Source organism: Aristolochia californica, unplaced genomic scaffold (assembly GCF_029961685.1).
Source record: "Aristolochia californica isolate CCGP_79_NKW_82.1479 unplaced genomic scaffold, dmAriCali1.0.hap1 SCAF_5, whole genome shotgun sequence".
Classification (NCBI taxonomy): domain Eukaryota; kingdom Viridiplantae; phylum Streptophyta; class Magnoliopsida; order Piperales; family Aristolochiaceae; genus Aristolochia; species Aristolochia californica.
In genome coordinates, this window is record NW_027182214.1 from 41,490,419 (window position 1) to 41,507,845 (window position 17,427).

General features: G+C 36.5%; 2 protein-coding genes across 2 annotated transcripts; both read left to right on the plus strand.

Moving 5' to 3' along the window:
• Positions 1–2,499: 2,499 nt before the first annotated feature.
• LOC137966473 (mitochondrial tricarboxylate transporter 1) lies at positions 2,500–12,618 on the plus strand. The gene is made up of 6 exons (XM_068813098.1): positions 2,500–2,833; positions 4,797–4,872; positions 10,593–10,688; positions 10,804–11,320; positions 11,405–11,540; positions 11,976–12,618. Exons 1-6 carry the CDS (start codon positions 2,720–2,722, stop codon positions 12,162–12,164), a joined length of 1,128 nt encoding a protein of 375 aa, XP_068669199.1. The 5' UTR covers positions 2,500–2,719; the 3' UTR covers positions 12,165–12,618.
• A 1,082-nt stretch (positions 12,619–13,700) lies between these two features.
• Positions 13,701–17,137, plus strand: LOC137966472 (uncharacterized). Its single transcript, XM_068813097.1, has 8 exons — positions 13,701–13,835; positions 13,946–14,111; positions 14,342–14,432; positions 14,567–14,625; positions 15,137–15,197; positions 15,995–16,085; positions 16,179–16,255; positions 16,785–17,137. The coding sequence occupies exons 1-8, from the start codon at positions 13,808–13,810 to the stop codon at positions 16,899–16,901; spliced, it is 690 nt and encodes a 229-aa protein (XP_068669198.1). The 5' UTR covers positions 13,701–13,807; the 3' UTR covers positions 16,902–17,137.
• The last annotated feature ends 290 nt before the right edge of the window (positions 17,138–17,427 follow it).

The following is a 17,427-nucleotide window of genomic DNA, read 5'->3' on the forward strand; positions in this document are numbered from 1 at the left end:
AATTTTTTGCATTTTAGTTTATGGATTTGTATGCCATTGAATGTTGTATTTGATTTCGATAAATTGAGCAGATTATTCAATAATGATGATTTTGAATGTTGTATTTTATTTATATTAATTAAATGATGATTTCGTTCTAATGGATGATTTATTGTGTTTGACTTCTATTTTTAATACAAGTTTCAATTTCGTGTGTATAGGGAGTAACCCTCAATCCTATGTCCTAAACCCTAATCCCTATGCGCTAAACTCTACCCCTAAGCCCCAAACCCTAGACCTTGATTAATGGAAGTTGATTTCTCTATTTTTTTTTAATAAAAATTGCAATTTTGTGTGTTTAGGGCCTCAACCCAAACCAAATTTTTAGCGTTTAGGGTTTGAAAACCTCCTAAACCTTAAACCTCAGACCCTCAACCCTAACCCTAACCTAAAGCTCAAATTCCAAACCCTAAGTCTAAGCCTAAAAACTTAAACCCTAAGCCCTAAGCTCCAAACCCTTAACCTTAATCATAAGTCCTAATTTAAACCTTAATCCCTAATCCCTAAACCTTAATCCCCAAACCCTTAGTCCTAAGTCCTATGTCCCAAACCCTAAACCCTAATCCTAAGCCATAAGCCCCAAACCCATAACCCTAATCATAAGTCCTAAACCTTAAGCGCTAACCCTAACCCTAAACACCAAACCCTAATCTCTAATCCCTTAACCTTAATCCCCAAACCCTTAGTCCTAAGTCCTATGTCCCAAACCCTAAACCCTAATCCTAAGCCATAAGCCCCAAACCCATAACCCTAATCATAAGTCCTAAACCTTAAGCCCTAACCCTAACCCTAAACGCCAAACCCTAATCTCTAATCCCTTAACCTTAATCCCCAAACCCTTAGTCCTAAGTCCTATGTCCCAAACCCTAAATCCTAATCCTAAGCCATAAGCCCCAAACCCATAACCCTAATCATAAGTCCTAAACCTTAAGCCCTAACCCTAACCCTAAACGCCAAACCCTAATCTCTAATCCTTTAACCTTAATCCCCAAACCCTTTGTCCTAAGCCCTATGTCAGAAACCCTAAACCCTAATCCTAAGCCATAAGTCCCAAACCTTAAACCCAAATCCTATCCTAAACCCTAACCTAACCGTAACCCTAATCTTAAGCCCTAAACCTTAACCCTGACCCTAATCTTCCTCCCCCCGCCATTTTTTTTTCCTTCTCTTCTTTGAACCAAAGTATTCTGAATTCAGATTTTAAACCAGTAGGGTTCTGAAAATGGGTTTTTGTTCGATTTGAGGGTGTTCATGGTGTCGAGTTTTTGATTTCTAAGTTGATGATTCTAATTTAGATTAAAATTGATTGGGTTCTTAAATTTCATATTTCAAATTTGATTAAGTATGAAAAGTAGCATAAATTGGGTTTAGCACCTGAAAAATTGATGTTTTCAATTCTGATTTAGGGCAAATGAATTCCAAAATTTCATGTTTGTCTCGATTGAAGCTTGATTAGAGGTTGATTAAGTTTAAAGTTCTTGAATTGGTATATGGTTGAAATTGGTTCTTAAATGTCACGTTTTGTTTGATTTAAGCATTGTTAGAAATAGGTTGGATGTGAACAAATTTTAAAAATGAAACTCCTGAGTTGGATTAGGGTCAATTTGAGTTCTGAAATGTCAAATTCAGTTTGATTTAAATATAATTAGAACTAGATTGAGCTTAGAACCATGAAATTGAAGTTCCTAAATTTGGATTAAGGTTGAATTGGTTCTAAAATATTATGCTTTGATTTGATTTAAGTATGATGAGAGGTATATTAGGTTTAGAATTCTGAAATTGATAGTCTTGAAGTACCTAAAATTTGAAATTGAAATCCCTAAATCCTAAACCCTAGAAATTGTAATTTTGTGTGTTTTGGGCCTAAACCCTTACCATTTTTTTTAGGGTTTAGGGGTTGAAACCCTCCTAAATGCTAAACCCTCAACCCTATGCCCTAAAACCCTAATTCCTATGCCCTAAAACCCTAATTCCTATGCCCTAACCTTAACCTAAACTCCAAACCCCAAACCCTAAGCTCTAAGCCTAAAAACCTAAACCCCAAAGTCCTAACCCCCAAACCCTAAACCCTAATATATTTATTATTAAATTAAGTTATTTTACTTTAAATATAATATATTAATTAATTAACAAATTAAATAAAATAATATTAATCTTTTAAAAATTTTAAAATATTTTATAATTTACTGTGGCCTATAATTACACGAGTACCTTTTTTCTAGTTATCTTATACCAAATCTATTTTATTAATAAATTTTTTTAACACTATCTATAAGGTTAAACTGACACAAAAAATATATTTCATTGCATTTTTTATGTGACACACTAATAAAAAAATATATTTTTACGGAAAGTAAATTACCCATCTTTATTCCTATATAAAAAATGTTTGCAAATTATACCCATCTTTATTTTGCTGTGAAGAAAATTACTGCATCAGGGTTGATTTGGTAGGGATGATACTGTGTCATGAGCTCACGAGCTAGGAAACCAGGAATTTTAGGGGAGAAGAAGGGTGTTTAGTTAAGGACTTCCAAGTGAGCTGCCATCTAACTAGTTAAATATGTTTCATGTGACTGCGCAAGTGTAGTTAGCACGACCCACAACCTACTGTCCATTTCAATTCGGTAAGCCCTCTCTAAACCCTCTCAGTCCGGACGGAGCAGTGCTGATTCTGGTAATGGAGTTCTTAAAGAATCCCATTTTCGCAACACACGCTGTGGCTGCTGCTGGTTCGGCTGCGTTTGGGACTACCCTCACTCACCCTATCGACACTTTAAAGGCCTTAATCCAGGTAAGCTTATTTGTCGTAGCTTTTTTTTCCTGCTCCTTTGACGGAGATTATTTGTAATTTGAGCAGGTTTTGATTTTAGCACTCGTGAACTTGGTTAGCCGGAGACGCCGAACTTCTCGTTCTGGGCTATAAGATAAACTAAGTAGAAGTGGTGGCTCTTCGTCTTGTTTTTATTTCTGGTTCACTTTTTTCTGAAGGAGTAAAATGACAGATTGTCAAATACTGGTGGATTTCGTAAGGACAATATTCTGAAATTTGTAATTAAGAGTATGTGAGCCAGTGGGGATAAAGGAAACATGAGCTTGAAAATGCAGGGACAGTTTCTCTGCTTTGGATATTGTTTTCCATGTCATTGCAGGAAGTTATTGCAACATGAGGAGATTCGTATCTTTTCCATTTTTTGCTTCCTTTTTGCTTTTTTCTTTCCTTATGGAGAGCAATCAGAGTTGACTGCTACTGCGATGTGCTTCAAATGAACTCTAGCGGAATTGAGGTTGAACTTTTAAGTGGCAAATGAGTTTCTCCCAGTGTTGGGTGCAGAAATTGTATCCAAATTGAATTTAGTTTTCTTTTTCATTTTAAAATAAGAAAGATTTAGCTTTTAACAATGAGTTAACTGTAGAATGATGTTGAATCGAGGTTAAAAGCATGACATTTTAGTGGGGAAGCTATATTTATGATGAACGTGAGAACTTAGAAACTTAAATATACTGATCTTTTTTTGTTATATCCAAGATAATAAGTATATTAAAAACTTAAATATACTGATCTTTTTGTTATATCCTAGATAATAAGAACTGCTATAAATCTCGGAGTTGAATAGGGAAAGTATTTTTTTACTAGGATTTAATCCACAAAAATGACACACTGTGGTAAATTATAAAGAAAAAAATACTCTTATATTATTTGCACGAGTCTTCTGTACATTTTCCAAAAAAAAAAAAAAAAAAAAAAAACAGAGAGGCCGCTGTACATGTGGTTTCTATGAGCTATTCTGCTACCTTTGGATTTACATGATTGGTGCCAAATGCTTGTCAGTATCTCGTTTGGAGGACTGGAGGATTGGAGGAAAAGATGGCACATGTCTTTGAGATTGATTTCCAAGTGCATATGTGTTTGCTGTGTACATGCATTTGATATGAGCATTTGTGTGTCATAAACTGAAATTTGTTGTTCTTCGGATCTCAAAAGTATTTGGCAGTAATACCCCAAGAGACGTCAGATAAAGTACTGACTCAACTGTACCAAAACATAGAAATTCTTACATTTCTTGTGTTCATTTCTTTGTTTGATCTGTTTTCTTTCTTTTCAAATGACAAATGAACTTCGGATTAAGGCCACTAATTGTTTTGTACTGAATTTTTCTTTTCTTTTAAGATGCTGTGAATATCTTGCTGGAGTTCAAACTATTTTCTCCCAAACTAAGAAAATGTTAAAGGAATTCAAAACATTTCGTTAATAATTTTCAAAAATTTCTTTAAGCAAACTAAAAGTTTTTACTTTATTTAGTGACCATTCTGCTGACTGTTCAGGTTCTTATTAAATTGATCTAATTATTATCAGATGAGACTTTTGAGAATCCTATGTAAGTAGTAGTAAACAATAGAATGAAAATAATTGTATTTTCTAGTTGCATCGCCTTTCTCACCTATACATTATGAATTGGGCCTTCAGTTCAATACCCACAGTAGGGTTTCTAATGTGCCGTCTTGGTTCAAATCTCACAGGGGTATGTTATTCAACATTAAAAAAAAATGAAAAAAAGAAAAAAAGAAAGTCGTATCTGCTAGTTATAGAGTCTCTTCTTGCTAAAGGTACATTGTAATCATCTATTGCTGCACTGCAAACTAGATGCTCTCATGTATCTTATATCCTCAAGGTAGGATGGCATTTTGGGGGTTTTCTTATGTATATAAACTGATATGAAGTGTCTCTGACTTTCCTTTTTTATATTTGTGAACAGGTTGGTACAGGCCCATCTCAACAATTAGGCATAGCGCAGGTTTTGGAGAAAGTTCGATCAGCAGCAGGGCCTTTTGGTAACTATGTATAACATATAGGATTCTCTATCATGCTTTAAAAAAATTAATATGTCCTCCAATGTTCTTTACATGCTTAATGAGGTAAAATTTGACAAAATTAACAGTTGGCACTTGACAGTCCATACTGACTGGGACATATAGCACTGAAGTTACTTAACTGGTCATACTGGTTCAACTGAAATGAACCAATGGATCAGCCTGTGCAGATTTAATGAGGTAATCCGATGGGTTTGCACCAATGAACCCCTCAATTTGTTAGGATTGTGCTTAACTTTGAGTGAGGTGAAACAGCCTTGGTCATAGCCAGCTTTACTAGTATGACCTATATAGTTCAAGCCTGGAGTAACTATCCATTCCAAGCTTATCACAGGATTTTTGTAATTGGATTAGTTTTAGACTTTCATCCTAAAACAATTGTTTGTGGATGAGTCCATGAGATGATATATGGAATGTTTGTTTTTCTGTTTATGGTCAATTATTTCTCTGCTATGTTGTTCTGATATGCAACCAACTTAAGAAGTTTTTATAGTTTAACTTTGCTTTCCTTGGGACAAGCCTAGCCTGACAATGATATTTTGCAGCTTAAATTTGTCATCAAGGGCCAAAGCCAACTTAGTTCTGTCTAGGCTCAAAAGAAGAAGAGTCATATCTCATTAAAGGCAAATAACAGAGCTGTATGTAGGAAGATCATATATTTTAACCACTTAGGAGTGTTAGAATAGTCTCACACGAATCCAAGATTAGAAAGGTCCTTTACTTATTACATGGGAAAAGACCTCTTAATTTTGGCTAGTTATTATGGGATAGAGTTAGACTTAACGTAACATGGTGTGAGAGCAGGTACTTGTACTTGGATCTCCACCCAAAGTTATCCATGTGTAGGAACCATAAAGAGGGCCCATTCATGAGTGGAGTGTTAGAATAGTCCCACATGATCCACTGTTACAGAGACTTTATGCTTATAATACTAGGGAAAAGACATCTTAACTTAGGCCTATCATCTCGGGATTGAGCTGGACCAAATTTTAACAGGGAGAAGGCTTTGGTTATGATAATGAGGCAAGTTTAAAAAAAAAAATGATGCAAGTTTCATGTTATCTGGAACCAGTAGATGATGATATTTGGGTGCCTTCACTAACATATATGATGAAGATGCAAAATAGATGAGAAAAGAAGAGAAAGATGAAGAGGGGAAGAGAAAATGAGAAACTACAGTAAGAGAGGTTGCCTTGATCAGTCTCGAAAATCGAGACCGATCCCTCTTTACCACTCGCTTAAGTGAGTTTAGGTAAAAGGACAAAAAGTGCCCTTGAGTACGAATTACCCTATAACTCTCTCTATACAACTCATACTCTAATACAAATTAAATGATCGGCATATGAAATGTAAGCTATCCTTCTGGTACAGTATGATATTTATGTGACCAGGAAAAAAGACCAAAATACCCTTACCTACATTATTTAACACTCCCTCTCAACATAGAGAGTAGATATCAAAAAGTTCTAGCTTGTTATAAAATCACAAGGGTTCTTTCCTGCCAAGAGGTTTGGTAAACACATCTTCAAGTTGCTCTGAGAGCTTCACATATGGAGTGACCACTTTCCCTTGCAAGGCAATATTTCTAATGAAATGACAGTCTATCTCTATGTGTTCGTTCTTTCATGGAACACTAGGTTACTTGCTATGAATATAGCTGCTTGATTATCACAATAGTCATTGGTTTTGGAATAGGAAATCCAAATTCATTCGTAACAGATTTAACCCACATAAGTTCGTTGACCGTGTGAGTCATTGCCTTGTATTCACCCTTTGCACTAGATCTGGCTACTATAGTTTATTGTTTGCACTTCCAGCTCACTAGGTTGCCTCCAGCAAAACAAGAGTAGCCAGTAGTAGACCTCCTATGCATTTTGTTCTCAACATAATCTGCGTCAAAGTAATTCAATATTTCAATTTTATGATTTTGAGTATATATTATCCCTTTTCCAGGAGTCCCTTTCAAATATTTCAAGATCCTATAAACCGCTTCTAAATGTACCGACCTCAGGTTCTCCATAAACTGACTCACCACTCCTATTGTAAAGGATATATCGGGCCTAGTGATTCTAGCATAAATTAAATTCCGTGACTATGGGACTATGAGAGTCATGAAGACCAGCATCCACTTCCATGGGGGTCTCCACCGGCTTAGCACCCAACATACCATATTCACTCAACATGTCAACAACATATTTTCTTTGAGAAAGAACAATTCCCTTTTTACTCCGAGCTACTTTAATGCTAAGGAAATACTTAAGTTGTCGTAGATCTTTGGTTTGAAATTATTTGGCCAGATATTGTTTTAGTTCTTCAATCATTTCTTAGTCACTTTCAGACAAGATAATGTCATCAATATACACAATTAAAATAATAATACCTCTCTTCCATTCCAGTACAAAACCGAATGATCATAGTGACTTCTATAAAATCCAAATCTCATCACAATATTGCTAAACTTCTCAAACCAAGCTTTTAGACTTTGTTTAAGCCTATAAATAGCTTTCTTCAACCAATATACTTTAGCTTTTTGCCCCTGAGCAACATAACCTGGAGGCTGCTGCATATACACCTCTTCCTTTAAGCTCATATTAGACTCTTCCATACCTGCTCTTCAATAGAAAGGTATTCTTCACATCCAATTAAAAGAGTGGCCATCCCTAGTTTAGTGCAATTGAAATCAAAATATGAACAAAAGTCAATAGCAACGAATGAGAAAGTCTTAAAAACATCGACACTGAATGCCCGTGTATAGCCTTTTGCTACCTATTTGGCCTTATACCATTAAATAGTTCCATTTGGCTTATATTTAATAGTGTGGACCCAACAACACCCTACAATAGCTGCTCTAGAAGGTTAGTGACAAAGACTCCATGTGCCTCTAGATACCATGCATCCATTTCCTCATCCATGGCACATTTTTACTTGGGCGAAGCCATAACATTTTCCACTGAACAAGGAATAGAGGACAAGGACAGCGACATAGCAAAGAACTTGTATGAATAGGACAAGAAATTAAAACATACATAATGAGAAATAGGATGAGAAGGACATAACCTTTTATCTTTCCAAAGACTAATGGGAAGATCAGGTTGGATGGGAAGATCAGGTCGGATGAAAATGGATCTGTAGGCAAAGAGGAAAATGGCTGGTCTTGAAAGTCGAGTTCATGAGTTGGACAATCTGTAGGTGCTGAAGTAGGCAATAGACGACGAGAACGACTACCATACACCTGAAGTTGTGGAGTGGATCCTATAGAAGGGGCATCTATAATAGCAATAGGAACTGAGTTATTCATACAAGGTTTAGACGAAACCTAAGACTCAGTGGAAGACACAATATATGGGTGTTCTAAAAAAATGTGACATCAAAAGATATATTTTTCTTTTAATTAGATCGTGACATTTTTATCCCTTCTAATGATGTGAATAACTCAAGACTACACATTTGATAGCACTAGGAGACAACTTATCCATAGAAGGACTGAAAGAGTGGACCAAACATGTAGTTCCAAATATCTAAGGGACAACATCAACTAATTTACACTTTGACTTTAAAATTTGCATTGGAATTTGTCCTTGTGAAACACATGAAGGCATACAATTAATTAAATAACATGATGTTAGCACTGCATCTCCCCAAAACGATTTAGGGACATTCATATGAAACAATAAAGTACAAGTTACTTCAAGGAGATGTCTATTTTTATGCTCAACAAACCCATTTTGTTGGGGTGAATAAACACATGAAGTTTGATGAATTATTCCACGCAAGGCACAAAAAGATGTTAATTATTGATTGAGAAACTCAAGACCATTATCAGTACAAAAAATATTAAGACATGCATCTAACTGATTTATTAATTTATTAAAGAAATTCCCAAATACATCAAAGACCTTAGATTTTTTCTGTAAAAGATACAACCAAGTAACCCGACTGAAGTCATCTATAGAAGACATAAAGTACTTAAAGCTAAAACGGACTAGGAATTCAACTTGGACCCCAAACATCAGAATTAATTAACTCAAAAAGACGAGATCTACAACTAGAACTAACTGGAAAATAGACCTATAATGTTTTCCCAATTGACAAGACTCACATTCAAAAGAAATATCAACGGGTAAAGATAGAAAGGACTGACAGAGCTTTAGCGGTGATGAATGCCCAAACCTCATGTGCCACAAAAACAGATTTGCAATAAGCGCCAACGTTGTTGGAGTAGATACACCATCCAAAATGTATAGCCATAACTTGGTTATCTTCAGCCTCGAAGTCTTTAGTAATAGGTATAGGAGGATCGTCTCTGATGTATTTTGTTTTGTTTTTTGTTTTTTTTTTTTTTTTTGGCCTTCAGGTACATAAGCATAGAACGAGACCATAATTTGAGTCATTCAATTTGATGGAAGTAATCGATATAGAACCTGAATCCTTACTCTTAGAATGCATAAATGCAGCAACTTGTGTGCTTGATTCTGCCATTTAAAGTCTTAAATACACTCCAACAATCTTACCAAACTATTCAAGAGAAGCTCCAAACTCAATTTAAACACACTTCAAAATTCCAAAATTAGGGCATGTGGATCCCACACTTCAAATTAGGACACACCTTCCTCAAGTCTCGCAACAATATCTCAATTAACTACCAATACAATCAACAAACATCTCAACATAACATATAAAGCACATTCGGCTTGATACCGCAAGCACAGGCATGATGATGTAGACTCAGTAATAGCTGCATAGAAAACTAGGGAAGCAAAAGCTTCAGCATGGGTCCCCTAGTGACAGTTGGGCATTATAATTGCTCAAATAGCAGCAATATCCATCAACCAAAAAGGTCATGGTAGTGGAAAAAGGAAAAATTGAGATTTGCCCTACCGGAGAAGAAGTCGACTTGAGCCCTTCCGTTAGGGTTTATAGATCTGTGAAAAGGATACACAATCTGAAGAAGAAACTCCCAAAGATTGAAATTAGTGCTTTGATAAAGATGCAAAATAGATGAAATAGGTAGAAGAGAAGAAGAGATAATGAGACACAACACAAAGAGAAGCCGCGTTGATCAGTCTCGAGACCCTCTTTGATACTCACTTAAGTGAGTTTAGGTAAACGGGTAAAAATGCCCTTAAGTACGAAATTTCCTATAACTCTCTCTATTCAACTCAGATTCTAATACAAATTGAAACATAAGCACATGAAATGTAAACTATCCAGCTGGTACAACAGGTCAAAAGATCAAAATACCCCTGCCTATGTAATTTAACAATATATAAATGTCCACTTAATCAATCCATACGGACCAGTTCAATCTCATTTGAGGGACATGACTCTTCCATTAAATGTGTTGACTTGAGCCCGGTTCCGTCCCAAACTGACTAGCCACTTAGGAAGTTTATTGCTCAACTTTATAACCTATTAATTTTTCTTCTCATTTTTCAATATGAGACTTTTTCCCACTCAACTCCCCCCCCCCCCTCCCCCAATTCTTCTCTTTTTTAAATGTGGGGCTTTTTCCCATTAAACAACATGCATGGTCGGGCTTGAACAAGTCACAACTGCTATGTATGATACATTAAAGGTTTCTGATATTATTCCATTGTGGAGTTTTGGGCGGGAACTTGTTTTGCTGTTGGATATCCTTGAGCCATATGGTTTATGAATTGTGTTCTTTTATGATTCTTTAGGTTTATATAGTGGATTGGGATGGTCCACGTTGGCTACAGTTTCAAGTTTGGGAGCTCGTTTTGGTGCCTATGAACTTCTAACTGCCTACTGCAAAGGTAATGTCATGTAATTGAGGGATTATCATGAGAAGGAAAATTTGATCTTCCTTTATGGGCCTTTTATGTATCAAGGTTTGTTGAAACTATTTTTTGTTTTCTACTATTTCTGCAGATGGACGAGTAGATGATTATCTTTATGTCTCTGAAGCTTTTCTCTCTGGGCTTGCCGTGGGTCCTATTGAAGCACTTGTAAGCACCCCATTTGAACTCTTTAAAATTCGTGCACAGGTGACCTCCTCATCACACTTATCAAACAACACGTCCTTGAGAGCATTCCAAAGCACTGCACCGACCATTTCAAAATTGCTGAGAGGGTACACTCCTGATAAGACAGCATGGGAACAGTCTATTGGTCTTCTCTCAGCCCTTCCTAGCAAACATCCTGATCTGGCCAATGCTCTTAAAGAGTACCCATGGATGATGACTGGGACTGGAAGACCACCTTTTGTTTACGAAATTAAGGGTCCCTCAAATATCATTTCTTTGGAAGGATGGCAGACCTTGTGGAGAGGTATTCGATCGGGAATAGCTCGGGACTCTATCTTTGGTGGGGTATTCTTTTCAACCTGGCATTTCATCCACATAGCAATGCTTGACTGGAAGGCAGTTGATATGGACCCGCCACCCAGGTTCTCTCTCTCTCTTTCTCTCCTTCTCTTTCTCTCTCCTCTCTCTCTAGACTCAACCTTTGGTTTGTTCTTTCTGTTCATCAGGACAAAAGAAGACATTGGCCCTACTTCTCCTTTAGCCTCGAGCCTAGCTGCAGGCTTTTCTGGTGTAGTGGCTGCTGCCGCTTCACATTGTTTTGATACGGCCAAAACTCGATCACAGGCCATTGTTGTACCCAAGGTACTGTCCTATAAGAAATTGAAAGTCTTGAACAGCTAGAATAAAATATTCATAAAAGTCCTCTTGAATAATACTGTCAAGTGCATATAGAAGGTGGCCCAACATAGGGAGAGACTAACAACAAATATTTCCATTCTTCAAAGAATGACCTGCAAATTGGATCACAGCATGCTACTTGGATTTGAAGTGTCCACAATGAAGACATAACCAATAGCATTTTGTGATCAATGAGACTTTGACCATCACTGAGATATTGTGGGTTAAAATGATGTCTACACGTGCTAAAGTCAAGCACGGCTGATGGATTTTAAGAAGCTACACTTCATCCACCTTCTAGTCATTTCTTAATTGATGTGGCAGCTCTGCCATAGCAAAATTTTGTTGTTATCTCTGTAGGGAAGCCTTGTATTTTGATATGCTGGTTCTCTTTTGCAGTATATCTCCATGGAGAGAAGGCTTCTGAGATGGAAGCCCCTGGGCCTTTGGATTGAAAGGTTCACAGGGTTATCTCCCGCTGACAGAAAGATATTATTCCGTGGCCTCTGGCTAAGGATGGCTCGCAGTGGTCTGGCATCATTCTCAGTTGTAGGGTGTTATTACTTCGCAGTAGATCACCTTATATGAAGCTGTGCATTACATTACTCGTTTAATCAAAATAAAATAAAGCAAAAATTGAAGAGAAGAAGTATGCCCTTTATCTTCTTCTTGTTAGTGCTTGGAACATGTAGCAGGTGTTGATTCACTCATAATGATACATCAACCACTGGTGTTGAGGAACCCTACCCTGAGAATGCAAGAGGTCACAGGAGTGACACAAGGTGAATGAAATGTCCTCAAATGCAGATTAACAACCATCTGCGCTGACAAGTATTTGTTGCCCTTTTTAAGTGGGTTCAATTTTTTTCCATCTTGATTCTTGTAATTCTTTCTTCTTTTCTTTTCTACTCATTCTTATTGTAGAAATAGTTGTATTAATGTGGATTAAGCTTAGAGTTCCCTTTCACTGATGCCATCAATGATGAAATGTTATGGTGACCACTTCAGACTGTTCTGAACCATCAATCAGGTAGGGTCCTTGAGCATTAGCATGCATGTAAAATGTAAATAGGTGATCTTCCTCAAAGTAGATGGTAAGTATTTTGTTGCATATCCATGTATTGCAAATGAGGAGACTAAGTAGAAGTAAAATTACCAGCTCTAGGGTCTACTCTAAAGAGAATAGGGGTTGGCCATAGGCTTCTGTGTATTAAATTTTAAAGTAGACAAGGATAATATAGTTTATTTTCTTTTTCTTACTGTATATTAGCATTGCAATTGAGGCATTATTTTTCCTTTTTATTTAGTGGGTCAGGGTTTTATAGGGAATCCAACCTGGATTTGGATTTCTGATTTCACCCCATGGGTTAGGGATTGGATGGAGAGAAAAAAAACGGTTGGATTTCAGGTTAGAGTGCTTTTTCCAAATTCGAGCTAAAAATATAGATTTTTTTCTTAAATCAAAAGTTTGAGGTTTCGTTCTCCCTCTATCCCGTAAACAAAAAAGGCAAACAGATCACAATAAAATGAAATTTTTAGAGCTTATGGATGGAAAAAAATTAAAACAATAACAAATGTAAGTAAAAAAAATTTATTCACACACCACAAATGAACACAAAAGTTTTGTTATCTAAGTTCGAAATTTTTTTCTAGTTCAACCCCAATAATTTGGAATTTTATAAGAAAGGTTTGGTTGAAATAGGTTGGTTCATGGAGATGGGCGGGGATGGGTTGGGTTTAAGTCAGGTTTATAAGAATGGGGCCGCAACGGGTGGGCATGGTTGGGTTCGGAGTAAGTATCTAAATACTCAATCTACCATGTATTCCTATTCTTCAACAATGTCCATTTCATCCTTGTATCCCCAATTCATCTTTATTTTGGCCATGGTCTATTTAATTTTTTATATAATTTTATAAACAAAAAAATTAAAAATTGACCTGAGCTGAATCCCTCCCTAGCAGGGGTGGTCATTGGATCGGGTTTCATGGAGAACCCGACCCAACTTGACCCAAAAATCTCAGATTCAGGTTTTGATTTCATCCCGATGGTTGGGGATGGGGTAGAAAAAGAAAATCTGACCCAACCCGACCGACCCGTGCCCTCCCCAACCCCTAAGCCACTGTTTCTTTTCCTACGAGGACAACGAAGTACCCCAGCAAAAAAACCCCATGAAAACCTCAGAACAGCCGCATCCAACAACTTCCCCTTCTGCCACCTTCTTCCGCTAAGGATGCCGAAGTCTAAGCGCAATAAAGTTGGTGAGTGTTTCTCTGTCTCTCGCAGTTGTTTTCCTCTGTTTTGTTTATCAGCCTGTGCTGGATTGTTTCTTTGCGGGAATTGAAATAAACCGATTCTGCGTGGAATGCAGTGACCCTGTCCAAGACTAAGAAAAAAGGTAGGGAGCAAAAAGAGTCGATAGTGAATTCGATAAGACAGGCAGCGGAAGAGTATGCTTCTGTATATGTTTTTTCTTTCGAGAGTATGAAAAATCTCAAATTTAAGGAGTTCAGAGAGCAATTGAAGTCAACTAGCAGGTACTTCCAAAAAAAATGCGTTTCTCTGTGTTTCTACCGCTCTCCTCTTTCCTCTTTTTACCATTTTTCACATAAGCATATATGCTGTTCATACCGATTCTTTCATGGAACTTTTCAAATCGTTTGGAGGAGGATCCGTTGATATTCCAAGACATTATTGAGTATTGAATTAATGAACTTTATGTTGGAGGAATCATGTTAATCTAGTCGGTGCTGATTTATTTCGTCAGATTTTTCCTTGGGTCCAACAAGGTCATGCAGATTTCTTTAGGCCGGTCTATTGCTGATGAAATTAAGCCTGGATTTCATAACGTTTCTAAGGTAACCTAGTCGAATGCTGTTACTTATGTTTTTATAACTAGCTAACTACGTATTAATCCATTTAAAAGAAAAGGTTATAAACAATAACAGTTGCTTTTGCCTGTTTCTAACTTATTTACCATTTTGGTTTTCAGTTCTTACATGGAGATGCAGGTTTGTTTTTTACTAATTTACCAACAGAGGAGGTTCGAAGGTACCACTGAAGTTTCTGCTTTCAGATATGCATACTAGGATGATATCTGTTGTTTAACCACAGAATTATGGAAAATAATATTGGCTTCAATAAGTATTCAAAATTTAAACCATGAATCTACATAAAAATGCTGCTCGATCTGATTGTGTTTTATATCTTCTCATCTGCTGATGACAGTTGCCACTTAATAAAGAACCTTCTTTTCCATTTAATGCTTGTACTTTCATGTCTCGACATGGTTTATATCACCCACCTTATTCTGCATAAGCATTGGTGACTTTGATTTTATGCTTGGTTTTGTTGCAATTTGGACTTGTCTTGTAAACTTCTGTTGGCTACCTATCTGTGTGTTTCCTATTTGGTGAAGAAAACATGATTATTGTTGTTCTTGTGATGAAGAAAACATGCTTATTGTTGTTCTTTTGGTGAAGAAAACATGATTATTGTTGTTCTTTTGGTGAAAAAAACGTGATTATTGTTAATATTTAATATCTTTTTTTTTTTTTTACAGGATCTTTGAAGATTTTGAAGAGTACGACTTTGCTAGGACAGGAAGTATTGCTGTTGAAAAGGTTGGTTAAGATCTTATGATTAGAACATCAAAAGCTATGCCACATAGTCCAATAGTTGCATGTCAAGAAACCAGTAAAGCATTTATGAGTCATGGTAGGGATGCAACTTTACTGAAATATGATGTATCTGTATATATGACTTGAATTCATGCAACTTTGTTTTGTCCCCTCAATTTTGGCTGCTTTTGGGGGAAAAGGCTTGTAAATTATACCTTTTTCTTGACCTGGTCCCACCAACTGAAATTTTTGACAATAGGCATACAATCATCCAAGTGTCTTATCACTTTGACAGCATCTGATAATGGTTTTTAAATTTGCAATCTGAATTGATAGTAAGCTTAAATTAATGTTGAACTCTCTGAAAGCACCAATCACTGGTGAGGTCATCAGTTGGTGTCCTATGTTTCCTATCTTCTGCTGAGGCTGTCTTCCCCATGTTGTGTTCAGATCTTGAGTCCTTTAAGCTAGTCAAGTATGCTTTCACGAAAATGTCTAAGTGGTACTCTCTCTGCCGATCATGATTGTACTATTGTCCTAGTAGCTTAAAAAACAAAAGAATGAGAGATTAGGTTGAAATTGAAGATCACATTGGTAAGTGGTATCGAGGAACAAACATGCTATAAGCAGAACTTAATAAAAATATGTCATTAGAGCCAATAATTTGAATGCCTGAAAGACTACGAATGGAGACACGAGACTATGTTCACTTGTGCTAGTTCATTTTTATGTGATTCCCTAGTGGCAAGCTTGAACCTTTAAATTGAGTAGCTTAGATTTACTTCATTTCATTGAATCAGGTGGAGTTAAATGAGGGGCCTTTGGATCAATTCACTCATGAGATGGAACCCTTCCTGCGCAAGCAGGGAATGCCTGTTCGCTTGAATAAAGGTTCCTATAATAATCATACCAGTTTGTTTGGATTCACTCATTAAAGTTTGGTAAAGACCATCTAACACCTAGAGATTTTTGTTATGCTTATAGGTGTCGTGGAACTTGTTGCTGATTTTGTTGTGTGTAAAGAAGGAAAACCAATATCACCTGAATCTGCTCGCATACTGGTATGTCTTTTTCAACCCATTTTTATCTTCATTTCTTTGACTAGTTTGCTGTTTGCCTTTTCATGACGCTGTCTTTTCTATTATTTCTTAATCCAAGGTGAATGCGTGAATGCTAATGAGCATGACATTCTAGGACTTGTATTACCTCTTTTCAAAAGTTAGTTTTTCTTGTTCATGAGGATGCTCGTTGAAAATTAATTTCTTGTCTAAATTTGCGTAATCAGCCTCCTGTATATGATATTTATCTTACTGTGGGAAATATCAGTTCTTAGTTTTGTTTCTGGTTCCATGCACGGAAAATTCGTGCCATCTACGTGGGGTGTTACCTAAGCGGAGGATATATTGTAAAAGCATTTCGTGGTAGCTCACTCTTCATGTATAGTGAGTGAGCTTCATTGTCAGTTTACTGTACATGATAATATGCCCTGAAGAAGGAAAGATATAGGTGTTGGAGGCTTTTGCATTTGCTCTATGAATAGGAGCCTGTGGGTGTGTTTGACAAAATTTCCCCTCATTTACTTTTCTGCAGCGTTTGCTTGGGATTAAGATGGCTACCTTCCGTTTGCATCTTATATGTCGGTGGCGTGCAGAGGATTTTGAAGTTTATAAGGAAGGTTTGGAGCATTCAGATTTGGAATTGTCGTAGAAACGTTCATGAATTTCAATATGGTGCGGTTAATCATGTGTGGTTGTACTAATTATAATACATGATCGATAGAGTAAATTGGGCAAGATTTTGTTCTTTCCTTGCCTGTTCAGAAACAAGTGGCAAAACCGTAATATGTTTGCCCTATATGTGCCTTGTGCAACCTCTTTAAGTGCTGTTGATTAGTGTAACTGAGCTTGCATCTAAACGGTAATTACATGAAGTAATTTTATTTATCTAAGAGGGATTGGGATAGGAATGTTTGGGACAAATAAAGGTACATAAGATATTGATCATTTGGATTTGAATAAAAGGGGATTTTGCCATGTGATGAATTCTCATAGGTTTGTGTATGAACACCCTATTTTTGTTAAAGCTATCTTCATTTTAGCTTTAGTTTCTTCTTGAAACAAAGTTTTACTATCCTATTTTTTACCCAAAGTAAGTTGTGCCACACTGAAACTTTTGGATCAAATCCTAGTTCGATTTAGCAGCTTGACAACTACTATAAAAGCATAAATGTTTC

Coding starts and splice junctions, on each gene's coding strand:
- LOC137966473 (XM_068813098.1), top strand. CDS start 2,720: ATGGAGTTCTTAAAGAATCCCATTTTCGCAACACACGCTGTGGCTGCT. Junction 2,834..4,796: donor CTTTAAAGGCCTTAATCCAG/GTAAGCTTATTT, acceptor ATTTGTGAACAG/GTTGGTACAGGCCCATCTCA. Junction 11,321..11,404: donor GATATGGACCCGCCACCCAG/GTTCTCTCTCTC, acceptor TCTGTTCATCAG/GACAAAAGAAGACATTGGCC.
- LOC137966472 (XM_068813097.1), top strand. CDS start 13,808: ATGCCGAAGTCTAAGCGCAATAAAGTTG. Junction 13,836..13,945: donor GTCTAAGCGCAATAAAGTTG/GTGAGTGTTTCT, acceptor CGTGGAATGCAG/TGACCCTGTCCAAGACTAAG. Junction 14,626..15,136: donor CCAACAGAGGAGGTTCGAAG/GTACCACTGAAG, acceptor TTTTTTTTACAG/GATCTTTGAAGATTTTGAAG.